This window comes from Saccopteryx leptura, chromosome 2 (assembly GCF_036850995.1).
Source record: "Saccopteryx leptura isolate mSacLep1 chromosome 2, mSacLep1_pri_phased_curated, whole genome shotgun sequence".
Classification (NCBI taxonomy): Eukaryota; Metazoa; Chordata; class Mammalia; order Chiroptera; family Emballonuridae; genus Saccopteryx; species Saccopteryx leptura.
Window position 1 is genome coordinate 6,429,647 of NC_089504.1, and position 19,989 is coordinate 6,449,635.

Here is a 19,989-nt window from a genome sequence, read left to right on the forward strand (position 1 = left end):
CAACAAGTATAAGAAAAGATGGCAAGAAAAATAGAACGCTTAAAAACCAGTAAAATGGGAAACTGGTTATTTTGATGATATAAAGGACCCCTCCACCCCTCTTTTTTTTAACCATAATTAGTAAAATTAATTTTATTTCTTACTCCTCAAATCTATGTTCAGCAAACCTCTCTTTAAAAAATTTCCTCACCCATTAAAAAAATAAAATTATTAAAATTAAAAAAAAAAATTTCCTAAACAGTGAGTGTGTTTTCTTTCACACACACTCAAAGCATTATTAGTAAATACATAGAACCGTATTGTTCTTTCTTTTTTTTTTTTTTTTTCTTTTTTTTTTCTACAGGGACAGAGAGAGAGAGTCAAAGAGAAGGATAGATAGGGACAGACAGACAGGAACGGAGAGAGATGAGAAACATCAATCATTAGTTTTTCGTTGCGACACCTTAGTTGTTCATTGACTGCTTTCTCATATGTGCCTTGACCGTGGGCCTTCAGCAGACTGAGTAACCCCTTGCTCAAGACAGCAACCTTGGGTCCAAGCTGGTGAGCTTTTTGCTCAAGCCAGATGAGCCCGCCTCAAGCTGGCAACCTTGGGGTCTTGAACCTGGGTCTTCTGCATCCCAGTCTGACACTCTAGCCACTGTGCCACCACCTGGTCAGGCAGAACCGTATTTTTCTTTCCCTTATGTTAATCAGGGTCAGATTTGATGGCCCTGACTTCCGGAAGTGGGAGGGAGAAGGAAAGAAAGAGAGAGAGAGAGAAGGAAAGAGAAGGAAGAAAGGGAAGGAGGGAGGAAGGGAGGGAGAGAGGAAGGGAGGAAGGAGGAAGGAGGAAGGAGGAAGGAAGGAAGGAAAAAAGGAAAAGGAAATACATCAGAGAAGTAAGATTAGGAAGTTTAAAATAAAAAACAAATCTGAAGTTTGGGGAAATAAATTTGATTTTAAAGCAATTTCAAAACAGAAGGTACATGGTTTATTGGATCCATGACCAAGTGCTACAGTCCTTGGTACTGTTTTGTTTGTTCTGCTCTATAACTTTAAGACTATTGTGCCAATGGTAGGAAAAGTATCCTAGGAAGATAACAGGTCTATGATTTTAATGTGTCTTTTAATTTAATCATGTTTGCAGCTTCCAGATTTAGAGTTGAATCATTTGTTTCTGCTATTACAATGTTTAAATCTTGTGCAAACATTTTCTTAGCTGATTTTGTTTCTAAATAATTAAGCAGTATAAAATGTTTTTTGTTGTACCTTGGTGACATCTGTAAGAAAACTTTGTTTCATTGAACATCTTAAAAGATGGCATGCCACTTGAGCATTAGTAACCATATTCCATCTTTACCCTAGATTGTATATTTTCAATGTGCAATCTACAAAGTATAAATAAATGTGTTGTCATAAATTGGGATTCTTTCCAGGTCTGAGCAAAGGATTTGTAAATCTGAAATATGGACCTGCTTGCCCCGTGTTTTAAAAGTAATTGTATGGGAAATGCCATCGAAGTTACTTGAATGACTTTGCAAGTCCTTACCAATTGTTTGTCAGATGTTACAATCTCATGGTTACTTTATTTTATTCATTTTGTTCTCTTGCTGATTATTGGCAGACTCAGTCTTTCTGTTTTCACAAAGAACTCATGAAGAGGACAATAGGGAAACCCACGTATGCTTTTGAAGCTAGGGACTATGTTGTAAGTTCACCTGTGACGGCCAGGTCATACAGTCACGGCACAGGCACTAACCCCATTGACACCACCAAGACTGGGGACCCAGACGCACTCTGTTGTATTTCCATTGAGAAATGAAATTCTCAATTGAGAGCTGGTCACCGGAGTCGGAGGGAGGCAGATGGGGAGGATCTTAATTGTACAAATCCAACCCCGGACTACTTCGTCTGGGAAACTCGAATGGGAAAAGGAACCGGACTTCCCAGTAACAATCAGTCAGCAGAGCCAGATTTCTTTCCCCTCGTCATTGACGGTGACTGCCGTCTGAGATCTCTCTGGGTGCATTTTTACAGCAGAATTTTCCCCATAAAATGCATCTGCAGAGCATGGTCACAGGAGGATGACGCTCTTACAGGTGGCAGTTGTGAGGCATGGTCACCCACATCCACACCTGTAACGGATGATTCCTAAGGGAGTTATACCATAAAGCTTGGAGAACCCAAAAAAAACCATGATGCGTGAGCAAGGTCACAGAGGAGAGAAATGGCTTTCTGCAGACCTTCCGCACATTGCTTAGATATTCATTTTCACTGTCCCCTTTCTTTGTACTTGAGGTTAGTACCTGTGACTGCCAATAACACATGGACAGTAGCGCTGGCTCTGTGTTCCCTCCTGTGCTCCTGACATTTGTGGCTCCGCAGGTTCCATAACCGTTGCCTGAAGCTGACAGCTTTTTAGTTCTCCAGGTGTCTTGCTATGCACCATGGGCAGCCTTTAGAATTCTCTCTTAGCAGATGATTCGGTTTCTGATTGTAAGTGATCTAACTTACAACGGAAGACCAAGAACCTGTTTATAATCATTAAAAGGAGTAGCTGTGATGGCGGGAAAAGGGAATGTATCCCAGAATTTGGTATTTCCTATTTCTATGGGGATTTATTCTCAACCCTAATGACTTTATTATTATGAAGTGGTAATAGTCCCAAGGCTATTCATCTTGATGTTAGGACTCCGTGTTTTGGAATGCTTAAGAAAGTATATGAAACTTTAAATAACGGAAATAGCCAAATAGAGAACAGATAGTGATCTGACTTCACATCTCTGTTCTTTGAGTCAGTGACATTTAGCCAGTGATGTATGAGAAAACATTTGTCTCTGGCAGCCCTTCGTAGGGAAGGTCTATGCAAAGTTTCCTGCTGTGCCCTGAATGTTGTCTGTAAAGACCGCCAGTTGTGACGAATAGATCTGTGCTAAGTTCACCAGAGGGGCTCAAGGAGTTCACATTGGCTGCCCACAGAACAGCCGGGAATATGACCGTCTGCACCGTTCCCCAAAAAAGTTTTGTCTTGCAATTTCTATCCTTAAAAGTCTCCTTTTCCTTCACACAGACAATTTGTCTAAAAGTTTAATGCCTATTTGCAAAGTGCCAACTTTGAGTTAATCTTAAGCATACAACTTTCTCAATCTGTTTAAGGAATTTTGAACACCCTCCCGGCTCCTAATGTAAAGTGAAAATGCACTATCTGCAATATTTTGTCTCTGACATATCTTAGGGTCCCACTCCCCATTGCCAGAACATGTAGAATTCACAGGAGCTAAGTAAGTATGCACTCAACTCTCAGAATAGCACTTCTGTAGCCAGAGGCCAGGGCTCACATGTCAGTGAAAAACCAAATGTTTCTTTTCCTAATTTCGAGATGCCTTTTCATCTGTTTGGGGTCCAGTAATCACTACACCTTTGCTAACCTTAAGGCCTGGTAGGATGGCAGCTGCTGTGTCCTGATGATTGTCACGAAAGCCACAGCAAGGAGTAGCCCGTGGCTGTGGAGAAAATTGGAGAAAATTGGCTATTTCCCAAAGCTAACTTTCAAGGGCAGCTACTCCTGTGAATTCCCCGCACGCTCCATTGCCCCTGTTGGTAGGGCCCAGAGTGGACGGAAGGCCTCTGACGACCGCTTCCGCAGGGCCGGCAGTGGACGTGGTGCTCAGGTGGCCAGCAGCATTGTCCTCCTGCCTCCGGCCGGGCGCCCAGGGCTCTCTGGCTCCTGTCTGTAGTTTCTCAGAGCAGCTCCCAGTCCTGGGGTTCCTCTTCACCATCTGAGAGTCCGCCCACGTGCCTGTAAGAATCGCCCGTGTTCACACTCATTAGACTCCCTTGCTATGAAAAGGTAGCCTGCGTGTTGTGGGAGTCATTGCTCTCCAGACTCTTAGTCTGTAGCAGGTTTGGTGAACAACAGCCTGTGTGGTTATTTTGTCTCTTACAATCATTCCATGTCACCAACTACAAGCCTGGTTTCTGTCCAGGCTGATTGGGACCGTACAGACTGTGGACAGAAACCCTCCTGTTCCGTCTGCCCTTTGCTTTGGCAACATGGCAGCTAAAGGAAGGTTTTGGCGGGGAGCAGCCCCTCTTGTGAACTTCCGCACAGATCCGCTCTGAGTCATTTTCACGAAGCGACAGGTGAATTTGTGTTATGTTAACGCGGTGGCGCTGACCACGTTCCTCTTCTTCTGATGTGTTGTTTCTCTCTCTCTCTTTTTTCCCCGTTACCCCCTCCGATTTGTACACGAAGCTTTCTCTCAAGCTGGTAAGCACAATCGGCCCGTGCATGTCCTGTCCGACCAGGTGTCTTGCCGTGTGTTTGTGGGTGCTCTGCCGTGTGCAGCTTGCCTTCAGAGGGCACGGGTGGCTTGCGTTTCCCTCGTGGGTGCTTTTGCGGCTCTTTCTCTATTAGACCTTTGAAACACAAAGGTTGAGAATCTAATCTTAATCTTTTTTAAAAAAAATCTTAATCTTTTTAAGTTGCTAAGAAAATTAACGCTTAACTCGTGATTTTTTTATTTTATTTTATTTTTTTACACTGTTGGGGCCATAAGGGGACGGCCCCTGATGATGAACTTGACTTAAATATGAACATAAATGTCAAGCAGTGGGGAGTTTATTTCTTGGATCATTTGGAATAGAAGTAAATTTAATAGCTGTGAGAGGCCGCTCCCAGAGGGCCACGGAGCTGAGGAAGGGTGCGGGGAGCCTGAGGGACACGTGCAGGAATGACGCCCGTCTCAGGCGCGGGTCCCAGGCAGCCGCGGGTCCCAGGCGGCCGCGGAACGGAGAGCCAGGGGCTCTTCCGGGTGCTCCTTGCGGGCAGTGGAAAGAGCCCCCCCCATCCCCCCGGCCTCTCCAGAATGCCTGGCTGAGTGTTCTGTGTTGTGTCTACGTAACCGCACAGCCCTGGCAAACAAACTAATAATCACTTACATATATTAAAAGGAAATCTTAACCAACAAAACCCATAACTATGCTTCAAACATTTGCACGTTACACAGTATTCTCAAACATTCCAGCTGAGAACGTCCTGAAATTATGGATGATGATAAAGGAAGGGTGACAATTCATACGGGGACAAGACGAGTGTGCCCCGCCCTGCCATCAGTAGTGAGGCCTCTACTGTACAGTCATTCTTACACACGTATGTGTGTGCATGTGTATATGTCCACATCCCCACAGCTTTTCAACCTGACTCAACCCTAGAGAAACGGACCCAACCCTAAAGCCAAGGAATATTTTTATGAAATTAAGCATTTCCTAGACTGAGATAAAAATCTTAAGAAGAGTCCTTGATGAAGGACCAGATGGAAAGATCTGGAAGCGAAATGAACCGCATCCCTCCGCAGTATGAATTCGGGAGAAGCTGGATCGGCTAACTGGGGCGTCTCTCGGATGCCAGGGGCTCTTTCTCGTCCTTTATTTGTCCTTCTGCGGAAAGATGATGGTGTTACGCAGACTTTCTGATGCGAGGTAGAAGTCACTTTACCACCCTGGCATTGGATCGCTGCTTTATCCCATTGCCTTGAAGCTAATGAAGAGGTGAAGTGTCACACAAACAGCAAACCCATCTGTGCCTGATTCCAGACACTATAAAACAGGATTCTCTTAGAGCCACTGCCACTGAAAACACACATGTATGTGTGTGACCCCTTCTTCCAGAGCCACTGCCACCACGTTCTCTGAACCCCAGGATGCTCCAGAGGTTTCAGAAAATCTATTCTGACTCAACGCTATAAACACAAATTCCTTCATGGCAGAATGAATCACAGGTCAGAGTAAACCCTAAGTTTTTTCGAACCCAGAAGAAGCTGTTGACCTCCACAAGCAACAGGAAGTCTATCTGAGGCATAGTTACTGAGATTAGCTTTTAAGGGACCACATAGACACACAGACAATCTGTCGGGAGGGTCCTAATCGGTCCATTAGACCAACTCCTGATCCACTGAAAAGAATTCATTTATTTATTACTGAATCATTTTAGTTTTTTAAATAATCAGGGCTGTATTTTATGTTATCGTTTAGGGGTGTCTATTTGTAAGCCACAGGTACACTGTGTTTTATTTACACAGTTCTTTGCAGCTGTTTATCCACCAGTCCAGATCTTACACCTGTTCAGTCTAGACCCGTGTCACCCAAGTTGGTAACCACTCACCACATGTGGCTATTTAAACTTCAGCTAATTAAAATTAAATAACATTTTGGAATTCAGTTCCATAGAGGCACTAGCCGCTTTCCCAGCACTCAGTAGCCACGTGCGACTTCTGTACGGGACGGTGCAAGTATGGAGCGTGCCCGTCACGTAGAAAGTTCTTTTGAACTCAGCACTTCGAAAGGCTCAGAGGATATCAATGAGTTAACACTGACCACCTGCTGGTCCTCCGGACTTCTGAGCAGCGACTCTCACACTGCATTTTGTTGCATTCAGCAGCGAGGAACCAAACAAAAGAAGAACCAAACCTCAGTTCTGGGGTTTTTAACAAGCTGCTCTGTGTTAGGTGAATCCAACATGAGGGCCGACGACTGAGTTCAGGCTCGGTGGCTGAACGGAGCGAATGGAAAAGCACATACTCGAGGTTTCGAGTATTATGACACAGTAGGACATGGGAGAGAACACAGTCTGGTTTATTTTTATTGAATATGTTGAGAGTAGTTCGCTTCATTTTGGTTTTAGGGGCGAGTTGAATTTCCTTGGTTTGGCATTAGGGAATAGCCGCTTCCATTCTGGTTCTCCACTCGTCTTATCTGCACGCACGCACTTCCCTGAGAACAGGAGCTGACAGGTCTCTGTGTGGCCCTGGCCCTAAGCTGTCTGCTGGGTCACACACTTCAGGACGGCAGCCTGGCATTTTCTGCTAAGCAGGCAGCCTGGCACTTCCTGCTAAGCAGCCCAGGAACCCCAGCCACAATCCCCCGTCTAAGCTGCTTGGCGGACTCAACTCGGGGATGACGTTATCCGGGGCCCTTCCTTCCCACCCACCCCCTGAGCCAGCCTTGCCTTTGTCTAGCTGGTTCCAAAGTCAGATCTCTTGTGAATATCTCAGGTCTATCCCAGGTCATCGGCTACATTTACATGTCTCTTTCTTTATGAAAATCGCCTCATTTACGTTAAAAGCACTGGATAAACCACCGCTCCACATCTAACAGGCGAATCTACGTCAGTCTAGAAGCTCAGGGTTGGTGTTTTCTACTTCCATGGCATGCACAGAGGAAAGAGCAGTTGTTTTTTAAAAGGGAATCAAGATATCAAAATACACTTCTGATGGACTGAGAGCAGCTGAGGCCGATTTCATACGCACGGCGCACGGTGCGGGAAGACGCGCTCGGGGGAGCGTCCTTGACGGATTTTCCGAGATTACCGGAGGGCTGTCAGAAAGAAGTGACCAGAATTTCAGAGGCAGCGGGGCAAAGAGCGCATGGGGGGAGAGAGGGTCTATTTCCCAAATGCCCTTTTCACCCACATTCTCTGAGGAACTCGATGTCCGTCCGTCACCTCACGGGGACGGATATGTTTGGCCTCAGCCTGTGGGAAGAGACGGGAAGGAAGACTCAGACCAGGGGGGAGCAGTGCCTGCCGTGTGGAACGGTGGGTGGGGCACGCGTCACTGTTCTAGATGAAGACAGTCTAGATGTAAAGCTTCCTTAAAGCCTCAGTGTTGTCACCAACACTGACGGCAAAGTGAGGAATCTGTCTCAAAATCGGATTTTTGCCTCTCCCCGAAGTCGGAGGTATTTCTTCCTCTCTCCCCTCCCTGCAGCATTGCTCTCGCCTCTGGGGAGGCGGCTGGGAGCCGCCAGGAAACACGAGTGGCTCTGGGACTGGTTTGCATGCACTGATTCTGCCTCGGGCTGGTGTCCCGGGAAAGGGCTGGGTTTCTTCCGCGAGCGAGCGAGCGAGCGAGCGCACAGCCGCCTGCACCCTGGTGTCGGGAGTCCCCGCAGGCCGCCTCCCTGCCTGTTTTCCAAGGAGCCCTGAGGCTGTGTCTGGCTTATTTCTGTTTGCATTTGCAGGGTGCCACACCAGAGGATTTCAGCAACCTCCCACCCGAACAGAGGAGGAAAAAGCTCCAACAGAAAGTCGACGAGTTAAATAAGGAGATTCAGAAAGAGATGGATCAAAGGTAGAGTGGATCATTGTGACTCATTAAGAAATTCAAATTCAGCCTGACCTGTGGTGGCGCAGTGGATAAAACGTCGACCTGGAAATGCTGAGGTCGCTGGTTCGAAACCCTGGGCTTGCCTAGTCAAGGCACATATGGGAGTTGATGCTTCCAGCTCCTCCCCCCCTTCTCTCTCTCTGTCTTTCCCTCTCCTCTCTAAAGTGAATAAATAAAAAAATTTTAGAAGAAATTCAAATTCAGTTTGGAAAGAGCAGAAGCTCTAAACTAGATTTTACTCTGAGTTCTTATTTCAGCCACGTGTTGTGCCAGAGGTAGTCTACCAGATTGCTTTATTATGGACTGGGAGAGTTTATTTTATCAGCAGATTTTATTCTGAGTGTGCGGAACAAACACATAGAATTCTCCCTCTCCATCTCTGTCTCTCTTTAAGATTTTATTTATTGATTTTCAGAGAGAGAGAAAGTGGGGGAGGAGCGGGAAGCATCAACTCATATAATTGCTTCTCGTACATGCCTTGACCAGGCAAACCCGGGGGTTTGAACTGGCAATCTCAGCATTGCAGGTCTGTGCTCTATCCACTGCGCCACCACAGGTCAGGCTAGGATTTACCCCTTCTATCTTGAGTGAGAAGGTGAGATTTTTGGTACAAAACAGGAAGAGCAATGTGGCCTGGCCCCCACCCTCTCTCCCTCGCCCCCACATCCTAGCTTTGGGTCAGAAATGTACTTGTCTTTCTACTTGATGTAACTGTTAGCCTTCCCGTCGGCTCTCCCGTCTTCCTGTCCTTTTATAGAGCGCACTGACGGTGCCTAGAAAACAAAGCGCAGTGTGTCTTCCACGCGGCCCCGCCCTAAGAGGTGCCGGTGAGTCCGGCTGCTCCAGGCTCCCGCGGGAGGGGCTCCTGCTTCCTGAGCGGCTTTGTAAGTTTGAGCCTAGGGGTGGTAGGTTGCTGCGCGGGCGATACGGTAAGGAAAGATCCGATTCCTCTTCATGTGCACTTTCCTCCCTACATTTATAACCTCTACCGCTTGCACGTCACTGAAGGGATATCTGCCATTGATCCCAAGCGAAAGCCCCTTTATGAATTGTCTCTCGCCTTTTAACATTAAACTCCCTCAGTGAGTGCATTAGGTGAGTCCATCGCTCATGTATTTGATATTTGAACTTGAGATTTTCTAAAAGACAACTTGAGATTACACACTCTATAAACAGGCTGCTTGCTGATCCGACAGCAATTTAGTTTTGGCGAAGCTGGGTTTAAAATTTGGTTACGCTAAGAACAAACAGAATTGCGCACAGTGTCAGTACACGCCAAAGAAAAGCGGCCTTTTCTTCTTCACCTCTGTTAGAGCAGCTCCCGGAGAAGGGGTAAGGAAATGGAACCCACGTCATTAACTGTGTTCTAGTTTTGTATTAGAATATACTTCATGAGATGGAAATTTTGTCTTTGTATCTTTTATTACATATGGGACCAAATACAAAGGGTTTATAAATACATAAACCAATTAAGCCTCTTGCTGTTTAATAAGTAAGCAGATTTATATTTTGTGCAGGAGTAAGATGTTAGGACTCAAGTATCTGAAAGGACATTTTATAGGGTACTGACACTCTCACTGTCCAATAACATGCAAAAAAATTTCTCTGTCACTTGGGTCGAGGCCCTGGCACCCGGTGAACCTTTTAGCCCCATAGTAGCCCTTGCTGATGGGAAGGCGGGTCACATTCAGCTGTTCACGTCATGACTCTCCGAGTGTCCCTGGGCGCAGGGAGTGTTCTAGGCACTGAGGAGAAAGCAGTGAGCAAAACAGAAACCTCTGTTCTTACGCAACTTACATTTTTGCGGAATGATTTCGTGCAGAGAAGACAGTACTGGATTTTTTTTTTTTTTTTTTTGTCCAAAAAGGCAAGGAAGAGAGAGACAATCCATAGACGAGGCAGGTGGCTCGGAAGCTCAGGTCTGGGTTGTAGGCGTAAAATGCTGGGTGCTCCAGGCACCCTGGACCCAAGTCCGATTCGCCCTCCTTGTCCTGCAGACTCTGGACAAGCGCCTCACCCTCTGGGTCCTCAGTTTCTCGTGCCTGTTTGTGTGAGGAACGAACACAAACACAGTGTGTGTCAAGTGCTGAGAACAGTGCCTGGCACAGGAGTGTTCACAAAGCCAATGAAAAGAGATTTTCTGACTGGACAAAAACCCAGGATCCACCTGCGCACTCTCCACACAAGACACATCTCCCAACGGTCAAAAAGGGTGAATGCTAAAAAATGGAAAATATATGCCATGCCAATGCCAACCCAGAGAAAACTGGCATGGCGAGACTGCCGGCCAGGCCACGCCGCCCCATACAGAAAGGCTGTGCTGTTGACCTTCTGACATAAGTACAAGGAACAGAACTACCTCCTGAGAGTGAAAGCTTGTCAGTGCACTTCCCTCAGTAATTGCTGGAACAGATATGCCCAGGGTCAGGATAGAGTATCTGAATAGTGCAATTCATAAAGCTGACCTAACTCACACATATCCAATTGCTGCATGACACAAGTGTTTTTAAGCACACACATAGGACACTTCCGAAAATTGAGCTTGTCCTGGTATCATAATGCAAGTCGCAGGAAACAGCCAAGGACAGGTGTCACTCAAGGTGTGTGCTCTAAAGGCTACACTGAAACTGGACAGCAGTCACAAAAATTCAGATATTAGCCAATGGGAGCTCTAAAGTCAGAGACTAAAGGAGGAACCGTCCAGATATTGGGAAATGCACGAGCCTGAACAGAGCCTGGACAGACACCCTGCGTGTCCATTTCTGGGGAGTCACTAAAGCCACAGTGACAAAGGGAAACTCGGAGCTTTCCCTGCACGTTAAAAACAAGGACACTAAAAGCCAGAGAGCCACTCTTTTGAGAAGTTTCGCTGAGACAGAGCAGTGGCTGGAGGTGTAGGCCAGGAAGTCCAGAGAGGAATTTTGTGAAGGTGGACGGCGTGACAGTTGTAAGAATGTTGAGTCCCCCAGTGAGTGTTTATTGAGCATCTACTGTGTGCCCAGTATTGCCCTGCCCCTGGGATTTTATCAAGGTAGCAAAGAGCTTGAGTACATCCAGTCTTCCTCAGAGAGCTTCCAAACTAATAGGAAGAGACAGACAATCAGCATAGTAATAAATTATATAAGGTGGTAGAGTGTACGTGCTCTGCAAGAAGAGGAAGTCGAGCAAAGTGGGGGTGCTGGGAGTGCAGGTAAGCCGAGGAGGGGGCCTGAGGGAGCAGCAGCGGTTCTTGGAAGACCCTGGGGGCCGCAGGATGTATGGGCTGAGATGCGAGGAAGTGGGTGGTGGGTGGTGAGGACCTGTGGAAATTCTCTTCCTGTTGATTCTGCATCTTCGGTTAAACTATTTCCCATGACTCAAAATACGGTTTAATCTGTTAGTCTTGTGTTGTTATCAGTTGGTTTAGATTTTCTTTTGCTGAAGCTCATGAAGTTGATTGGCAAAATCATCTGCTCTAAACTTTTAACAACTCAAACCCTCTGAAAGCCCCGTGGAGCTCGAGTTCAAGTCCACGGAGCTCTGGTCCCGGAGAGGACACCAGGCATGCCCGCAGTGCGCCTCCTGGGGCCTCTCCCTCAGCCGCCGCGGGAGAGGGCGGCTCCCAAACCCCGATTCGGGGGGCCCCCGGTTCAGGGAGCGGGTGGCTTTGAAGCTCTGCTGTCTGCCTCGCATGGACACCAGCTGTGGGTTCAGTTTCCTAATAGTTGGAATAGTGTGTAATAAAGTTTCCAAAACAATTAATTAACCAGACTTCTTCATGAAGTAACATCGTGCAGCCCACACCACCCAGATGCCAGCTGTGGCTCTGGTCTGCATGAGGACTGTGTGCTGGGAACTGTGGGGACTTCGTTTCTGTTGTTTGGGGCAAAGGGAGGGGCAGGGTTGATTTCTGCTTCTCACTCACTGAGGACAGTGGGGAGAGCCCACCCGGAGAAGGCAGCCGAGGTGCTAATATCAGCCCGGCCTACGCAGACCTGGGAGCGGAGCTCCTACAGAGGAGTCCCAGCCTTCCCTGCAGTCCCCACTCGGACACAGCCCTCCGCTCCCTCGCTCCCAGGGCGACGGGGACACACCACCGCCTGGGGACGTTCACCTTGCCCACGTGCTGTCCTTTTTGCAGAGATGCCATAACAAAAATGAAAGATGTTTACCTGAAGAACCCCCAGATGGGAGACCCAGCCAGTCTGGACCACAAATTAACAGAAGTCAGCCAAAATATAGAAAAGCTACGACTAGAGGCCCAGAAATTTGAGGTATGAAAAAGCTCCCGTGGCGGGGAGGGGAGAAGCGGAAGGGACGGGTGTCGTGAGGCGGACGTGGTTACGGAACGCCAGTGTTGTTCTCTGAGGGCGACAATGTTGCAGTGTCAGGTGGCCCGGGCTGTGGGAATGGGGAGAACGCTGTCACCCTGGGTGCCTGCTTCCAGCAGATCCTGTGTTAACTGTGTCCCTTCAAATCAGCACCATCAGAAGGTGTATGTACAGTGTCTTTTGTTGTTATTTGGGGGTTGTTTTTTTTACAGAGAAAGAGAGAGAGTCAGAGAGAGGGACAGATAGGGACAGACAGGAACGGAGAGAGATGAGAAGCATCAATCATTACTTTTTCGTCTGGACACCTTAGTTGTTCATTGATTGCTTTCTCATATGTGCCTTGACCGCGGGCCTTCAGCAGACCGAGTAACCCCTTGCTTGAGCCAGCGACCTTGTGTCCAAGCTGGTGAGCTTTTTTGCTCAAATCAGATGAGCCTGTGCTCAAGCTGGCGACCTCGGGGTCTCAAACCTGGGTCCTCTGCATCCCAGTCCGACGCTCTATCCACTGCGCCACCACCTGGTCAGGCAGTGTTGTTTTTTAATTGAAGTGTTTGACTTCAGTTTGTGCTATGACATCTCATGTTGACAAAGTGTAATTGGGAATGTACCATCCATCATCTCAGAGAATCAAAAGGACAATTAAATTGAAATATGTTGTTCTTTCAGAGGACCCATTATTAAAAGGTTATAGATGTGAAAACCTGTAGGAAATACAAATGAGGTTGAAACCCTTCTGAAAACACCTTAATAAATGTTTTAAAGAGAGGCGAGTACACGGAAGCTATGTACAAAAGGCTTCTTCCCCCCTCCCCCCGTGTAAAAGACTTCAGAGCAACTAAGAAACAATCATTCCCATCAGAATAGGTTCTTTCTATCAATGTGGGGTCAAATATAGCTTTTTCATTATTTCTGGAATCTGTCAATAAGTCATGAATGTTTGAGTTTTTAGAACCTAGAAATGTCCTTTTCCGATCATTTGTATTCTTTTGCCTTTTGAACAGTGTAACAATTCAAGCTGAATAGTGTAACTACTAGTTTAGATGTTACCATCAGTAACATGATCTACTTTGATGTCCTGTGTACAAGTTTCTCCACTATTAAATAAAGTTACACTCCTAAAAAAAATGGAAAAGGGAAGTGTGACTTTCAAACTGAGTCACTGCTCAAGTTTAGCAATACCGTCATGCTTCCCAGTGTGACCTCCTCATGGTCACGGAAGTTTAGGAACCAGAAGGAACAAGAAGTGACTTTTCCAAAGTCCCACAGCTGTTTAAAGCCCAAGAGTTCAACACTGCCCAGTGTCCCTCCTGCCCCGTCCTGAGCAGTTGTCTAAATGCATTTACTTCCTCTTCTCCAACCTGGGAGGGAGTGGAAACAGTCTCCTCCAGTCTGTTTATACAGCTGAATGCAAAAACACTGGAGGCCTGCCCCGTGTGGTGGTCCTCCTCCATCAGCTTCGGTGACCAGGAGCAGATGGAATTGGGGGCCCTGAGACCCCAGGGTGGGGCCTTCAGCTGAGCTCAGGCCAGCTCTCGGGTGGCTTCTGTTTCCAGGCCTGGCTGGCGGAAGTGGAAGGCAGGCTCCCGGCTCGCAGCGATCAGGCCCGCAGACAGAGTGGACTGTACGACGCCCAGACTGCCCCGACGGTCAACAACTGCGCGCAGGCCCGGGAGAGGTACAGTATGGGTACAGCCCTGCTCCCTGGCGGGCCAGCAGCTTTGCTCCTACTGCTCCATTCCAGAATCTGGAAGCGGTTGTAAGACGACACGTGTTAGACACCATCGTGTCGGCGATGATGGACCTAGGATTTTCCCGCGGGCGGGTGTCTGATTCCCCCCGGGGTTCAGGACGAGCTAAGACGGTCCTAGTTCTGAGCACCGTGCTCCCGCGGGGCTGAGCTGGCGTCCCGTCTGGGCGCAGTGGCTATAGTTGCTGTGTGTTTTCCTTTCTTGAGCAGCCCGGATGGCAGTTACACGGAGGAGCAGAGTCAGGAGAGCGAGGTGAAGGTGCTGGCGGCGGATTTCGACGACGAGTTTGACGACGAGGAGCCCCTGCCTGCCATCGGGACTTGCAAAGCGCTCTACACGTTTGACGGTAGCACTCAGCTTCAGCCCAACACCCCGCCTCTCATAAACTCTCAGCCGCCCTGCGCTTTCTGTGATGTGACTCTGCTAAAGCCTCCCAGATCTTTCTCTTAGGACTCTTGTTCCACTGATAGTATCATTATTATTATTATTATTATCATTATTTATTAGGTTGATAGCTGTATATTTTGCCTTTTGGTCCATATAATTTGACAACTTTCAATGAGCTTAATTGCAGCGGATAATATGGTATAATGATTATTTCATGCATTCATTCACTATTTATAGGACTCCTGTTTTGAAAAGACTCCTGAAATGGTGGTGGGGCGCAGGTGGGGTGTGGTGCCCACCCCTGGAGAAACAGAGCAGACGGTGTCTAGGACAGGCACTTGCAGCACCCACCGGGGGAGGGGTCCAGGCTGGTGGGGGAGTCACAGGAGTGGCCTCACTTCCTTACGGGAATTAAAGACCTCTGGGCTGCAGCGTATTGGAGGCACAGGCGTTGTCACGCATGGGCTCTGTGTGGCTGAGCTCGGGCGTCTTAGGTGGTAACAGCGGAATATGACACGAGGAAGTGGGCGGTGTGCTAAGAGACACATTTGGATTTTATTGGACAACCGCTGAGAAGCTGGTTGGAGTATCTGAGCAAGGTCTTGACCTGGTCAAAGCTGTGTCTTGGGACATTTGCCATATATGTAGGAGCAATTAGAAAGCAGGGATAATGGTTAGAAAGATGAGCCGTGCTTTATAAACGGGTGAACCTGAGGCAGCACCCTGCAGAATGTCGACAGGATGCCGTGAAGGAAGCAGTCCGAGTTCCCATACGGCGGGGAAGCCTTGCGGTAAATGAGTCCTCACTGTGACAAAACAGAGAAGGACCAGGTTAAACCTTCTCAATGGTATTTCCGTCTAAACCGTCTCCATCCTGACCCCCTCCCCCCACCGTGCCCCTACTGACAGCTCGGGAAACAGGTTGCCTTTCAGAACCGTTTGGGCAGTGGTGGCTTGTCTTGGGAAATTATCTGAGCAGATGGCCTTGGGAGCTCGCAGGAGGGACGGACCCAGCGATGCTGCAGTTAACACCCCGCCAGACTCCTGGCTGCTGGCCAGTGGGGACAAAGCGGGAAGGAAATCAAAGATGGGGCATCCTGGGACGGGGAGAGGGGGCCGTCCGGGCTCAGGTCCGCCCTGGTAGTGTTCCAGGTGTCGGGACAACATCCAGGCGAACACGGGCTCAGGCAGGAGGAGAAGGGGAACCTTAGGTGCAGAAAAGAACCAGAACGGAGAAAGAGAAGGGGGGATGGTGTGGAAAGAGGTTTCATTGAAGCTGTGGGAGTTCCTACACCCGGAGAGAGGGGAAGAGGCGAGGAAAGGACAGGAGGTGTGTGTGGGGAGGGGTGCGGGATGAATACCTAGGACCGGAAGTCCTCCCCGTGTGAGGAGGGGCGGGGCCTTTGCGGGGGGGGCGGGGTCACTGCGCCCCAGCGCCTACGCTTTCACTGCACCTGTCTCACTGCAAACCTCCCTCTTTGCTGTCAACCCGGCTTTGCCTAGAAACCTGATAAATTCTGATGTTGCTGTTTCAGGTCAGAATGAAGGAACCATTTCAGTGGTTGAAGGAGAAACGCTGTATGTCATAGAGGAAGACAAAGGGGACGGGTGGACCCGCATCCGGCGAAATGAAGATGAAGAGGGCTATGTCCCCACTTCATACGTCGAAGTCTATTTGGACAAAAATGCCAAAGGTGCTAAGACTTATATTTAATACAACTTAAAAAAAAAAAAACTTTTAAAAAACAGTTGGAGTTTTCTCCCCACACCTGTGACTGTTACAGGCAGTTCTTCAAAAGGCTGGACGGAGAACATGCTTGCATAGAGAGCCCTCTGTGGACGTTAGGGATCGCACACCGCGTTTCCTGGTCTGGGTGTGACTGTAGACCAGGTTTCACTTGCTGATGAAATTTTATGTGGAAAGCTGCCAACCGCCAATTCACAACTGTGTCATTTGAAATCTGATAGACATTTCTTCTTTCGGCAGCATCTGTAGATAAGAACAAAAAAGTTGTCTTCTAGTTTCCAATCAGTATTTCTGAATTTGAAAGTTCCGCACACACACACACACCACGTGCAGAAGACTTCAATTCCCACACTAGTTTGTTAAATTTTACAGTCATTCACTTTGGAGGAAGTCATAAATAAAAAGCCCCCTTCTTGAGTAGAGAAGCAAATAAGATTCTTTCATTGGAACCAGAAGGGTTTATTTTCACCTAAACCTGGTAAGGTCATTGTTAGATCATCAGGATTATCCTAGTATGCCTATTTCATCCCAAACAACCAGTTGAAATCCGGAAAAGTTTGGTTAATTACCCAGTTGATTTTTATACATGACTAGTGACCTCCCCTCCGACAGTTGACAGAGTTGATCAGGTTTGCCAGTGTCGTTTGGACAAACCCCTGTAAAAATAGCTCTCTTAGTTCTGTTCTGCTCTGTGGAGGTGGTGTGGCAGGTGGAGCTGTGTCCCACTGGTCCTTCCTGGGCGTAGCTGTAAGTACTATGAGCAGCACCTGTGTCCAGCACAGTACTTGTCAAAGAAGAGGGTTTTTTTTTTTTTTAAATCATTGTTCTTTAAACCCCAAAGTGTAAATTGGCTGCAGATTGTTTTGGAATTGCTAGCTGGTTTCACATAATTAACTGTAGCCAGGATAAGATACAATGTTTCACCATCTCTAAAGGGAACTGGGTCACATGGGGATTTGCATTTTGAAGTTGGCAGGACTGGTGGTGAAATTGTTGCATGCACAGAATGGTACCAAGCCCAGGGTTTGCCCATTTCCAGAATCTACCCTGGGATCACAGAGGGTAACTATAAGTTGGTCAGGATGAAGGTGTCGGATTGAGCTGCTTTTTATTTGGCTTTGAAAATTATTCATATCCTTCCTGCTTTTAAATGGGAAGTTAGCTCCTTGCCTCGATACTGCGGGCTCCTTTTATACACCCAAGTCAGTTTGGAGCTGATTTTAAAAGCAACAGCAGTGCATGGGGGGGGGGGGGGTCTAGGACAAGCATGGTGACGAGAAAATCAGCTGGCCCTTAAACCACAGGGGTACGATTTAATGAGCAGGAGGTCACAGCTTTAGGCCCATAACCGAGGATTTAAGATCGAACTCTTCTGCCCAGCGATAGATGCATTTCCAGACGATGAACTACTCGGAAAAAAACCTTAACACTGAAAAAAGTCTTGAAAATGGGGCCACACAACAGTAGCCTTTGAAAGGCCTGCCTTGAAAAGTACAGCATTCTGTGAAGTCCTTGCCTTTGTTTTCTGTTTTTCCTTTGGTGTTGTGCAAACGTGGTTCAGGAAATAGCTCAGACGGTTTTCCCTGCGGTCTGGGTGCATCAGTTATCTTATGCTTATTAAGTTGTATGCCTCAGTACCTGTAGGCCATGGATCGATGTAATATTGATTAAATGGCGATGTATTTTGTAGTTTCAGTTTGCTGAAACAGTTCCCAAAGAATCCGGAACGTCCCTTTCCTCCCAAAGTATAATTTGTTTTCTCCCCTAGTTATCTGTTCTCATAAAAGCAGCGGTCTCAGCACGTTCTATAAAGTTTTCTCCTGTTACTTTAGAGCTACACTCTAGGTTAGTAACGTCTGTGTAGCAGCCTTCTCCCTTCCGGGTTTAGAGGTCTGCCCGCCCCCCCCCCCCACCAACCCTGCCCGCGCCCCCCCCCACCAACCCTGCCCGCGCCCCCCCCCACCAACCCTGCCCGCGCCCCCCCCCCACCAACCCTGCCCGCGCCCCCCCCCACCAACCCTGCCCGCGCCCCCCCCCCCACCAACCCTGCCCGCGCCCCCCCCCCCACCAACCCTGCCCGCGCCCCCCCCCCCCAACCCTGCCCGCGCCCCCCCCCCACCAACCCTGCCCGCGCCCCCCCCCCCACCAACCCTGCCCGCGCCCCCCCCCCCCCACCAACCCTGCCCGCCCCCCCTCTACCAACCCTGCCCGCCCCCCTCCGCCCGGTCACCAGGGGCGCCCCGATTGGTCGGCGCGGCTGCTCGTTTCGTGTTCAGCCTCGCCCGTGCCCTTGTGCGTGTGTGGCGTCTACGATGTGACTCTTTAAAAATTGCCAAAATATTTAGACTACCGTGACTACCGTCTTTCATGGTTCTGTTTTGTTGTCAAAGTTGCTTTCTGTTATATATGTCCATAAGCCCTCCCCCAATATATTTGTATATATACTGCAATTTATAAACTAAAAGGATTACTTGAATTCGTTGTTTTAATGTTTTACTCTCTTATCTGTTTGTTTTATTGGTGACTCTGCTGCCTAATGACCTTTTTGTTTTTGTAACCGCCGGGGAAGCCGGAAGGACTTCCACGGGTAGCTAGGGCCCTGCCAGCTGCTCCACACTTGAGTTTATTATAGACACTTGGGTTCTGAGTAAGTTTTGTTTGAATATGGCCAACATGATTGTTTTTCTCTACTCTCACCCTAAAAGAAAAGAATCTGTCTGGCACCTCCTAGTTGTACCCTCATACCCACCTCTCTAATAAACGTTATATTTTTCTCAGTGTTGTTAAGTGATTTTTCTTTTTCACCGTTCTGAGAAAATGACTCTGTGTGTTATAAGTATTTAACTCCTTTGTCTTCAGTAATGGGGAATTTTCTAGCCGATGCTTTTTAAACATTCTGCCCTTTCCCCCTTTACCTGGTGATACCTTCTGTCTGTACCCTGTGTGCACCTCAGGGCTTCAGGAGTCCATCTCTCGGGCTTCTCTCCCCCCTCCACGATGAAGAACTTTCACTGTTTATGGCGGGTGCATGTTGAGCGACAGGCCTGCCTTTTTACCAAAGGTTGTAGCTCTGGTGGCTGTGGACTCGGGACTGCACCCACCCGGGAGCGGCTCCACGTTCCTGCTCCCCTCCGGGGAGCGGCCGCCTGTCGGTGTCTCAGGACTCAGCTGCTTAGAGACGATCTGGGTGGATGGGTGCCGCGCCCTCTAGGTGGGCTCTGGAGGGAGGGGGAAGAGTAAACCGTGAAAGTTCCTTATCTGTGGTGCCCCCATAACGGCTGCTCTAAAATGGCCCCCTCCCCCGCCCACGCCCCTCCTGGTGGTGCAGTTTGCCGTGAACAGCAGACAGCCCACCCGGACCTTGGGCCTGGCCCCCTCCCCCGCCCACGCCCCTCCTGGTGGTGCAGTTTGCCGGGAACAGCAGACAGCCCACCCCGGACCTTGGGCCTTCCTCTAACGGAGTGTTTTTCTCTCTTTTTGTGTTGTAGATTCCTAAAGGTGGTTAAGGAGCCAGAGCCGCGGGAGCCTTCCCAGGAGAAACCCCTCGGTCCACTTGTCCCCACCGGCCTGCGCCGCAAGCGAGCGAGCGGACCACTCCCGGGCTGGCTGGGGTGTGGCTCCGGTAACCGGACCCGAAGTGACCCCCCCAC

General features: G+C 48.5%; 1 protein-coding gene across 14 annotated transcripts in view; it reads left to right on the top strand.

The window, feature by feature from the left end:
- The window catches only part of FNBP1 (formin binding protein 1), a 134,600-nt gene extending 114,611 nt beyond the window's left edge, over positions 1 to 19,989 (top strand). For 4 of the 14 annotated variants that reach the window (XM_066366918.1, XM_066366908.1, XM_066366911.1 and 1 more), the window contains 6 exons: positions 4,238 to 4,252; positions 8,002 to 8,111; positions 12,268 to 12,400; positions 14,011 to 14,132; positions 14,412 to 14,551; positions 16,128 to 17,145. In XM_066366918.1, the coding sequence (XP_066223015.1) occupies positions 4,238 to 4,252; positions 8,002 to 8,111; positions 12,268 to 12,400; positions 14,011 to 14,132; positions 14,412 to 14,551; positions 16,128 to 16,306 (699 nt within the window). In that variant the 3' untranslated portion in view covers positions 16,307 to 17,145. Of the gene's footprint in view, positions 1 to 4,237; positions 4,253 to 8,001; positions 8,112 to 12,267; positions 12,401 to 14,010; positions 14,133 to 14,411; positions 14,552 to 16,127; positions 17,146 to 19,827 lie in introns of those variants that run through there. The other 10 variants (XM_066366904.1, XM_066366910.1, XM_066366912.1 and 7 more) reach the window with 4 other exon arrangements.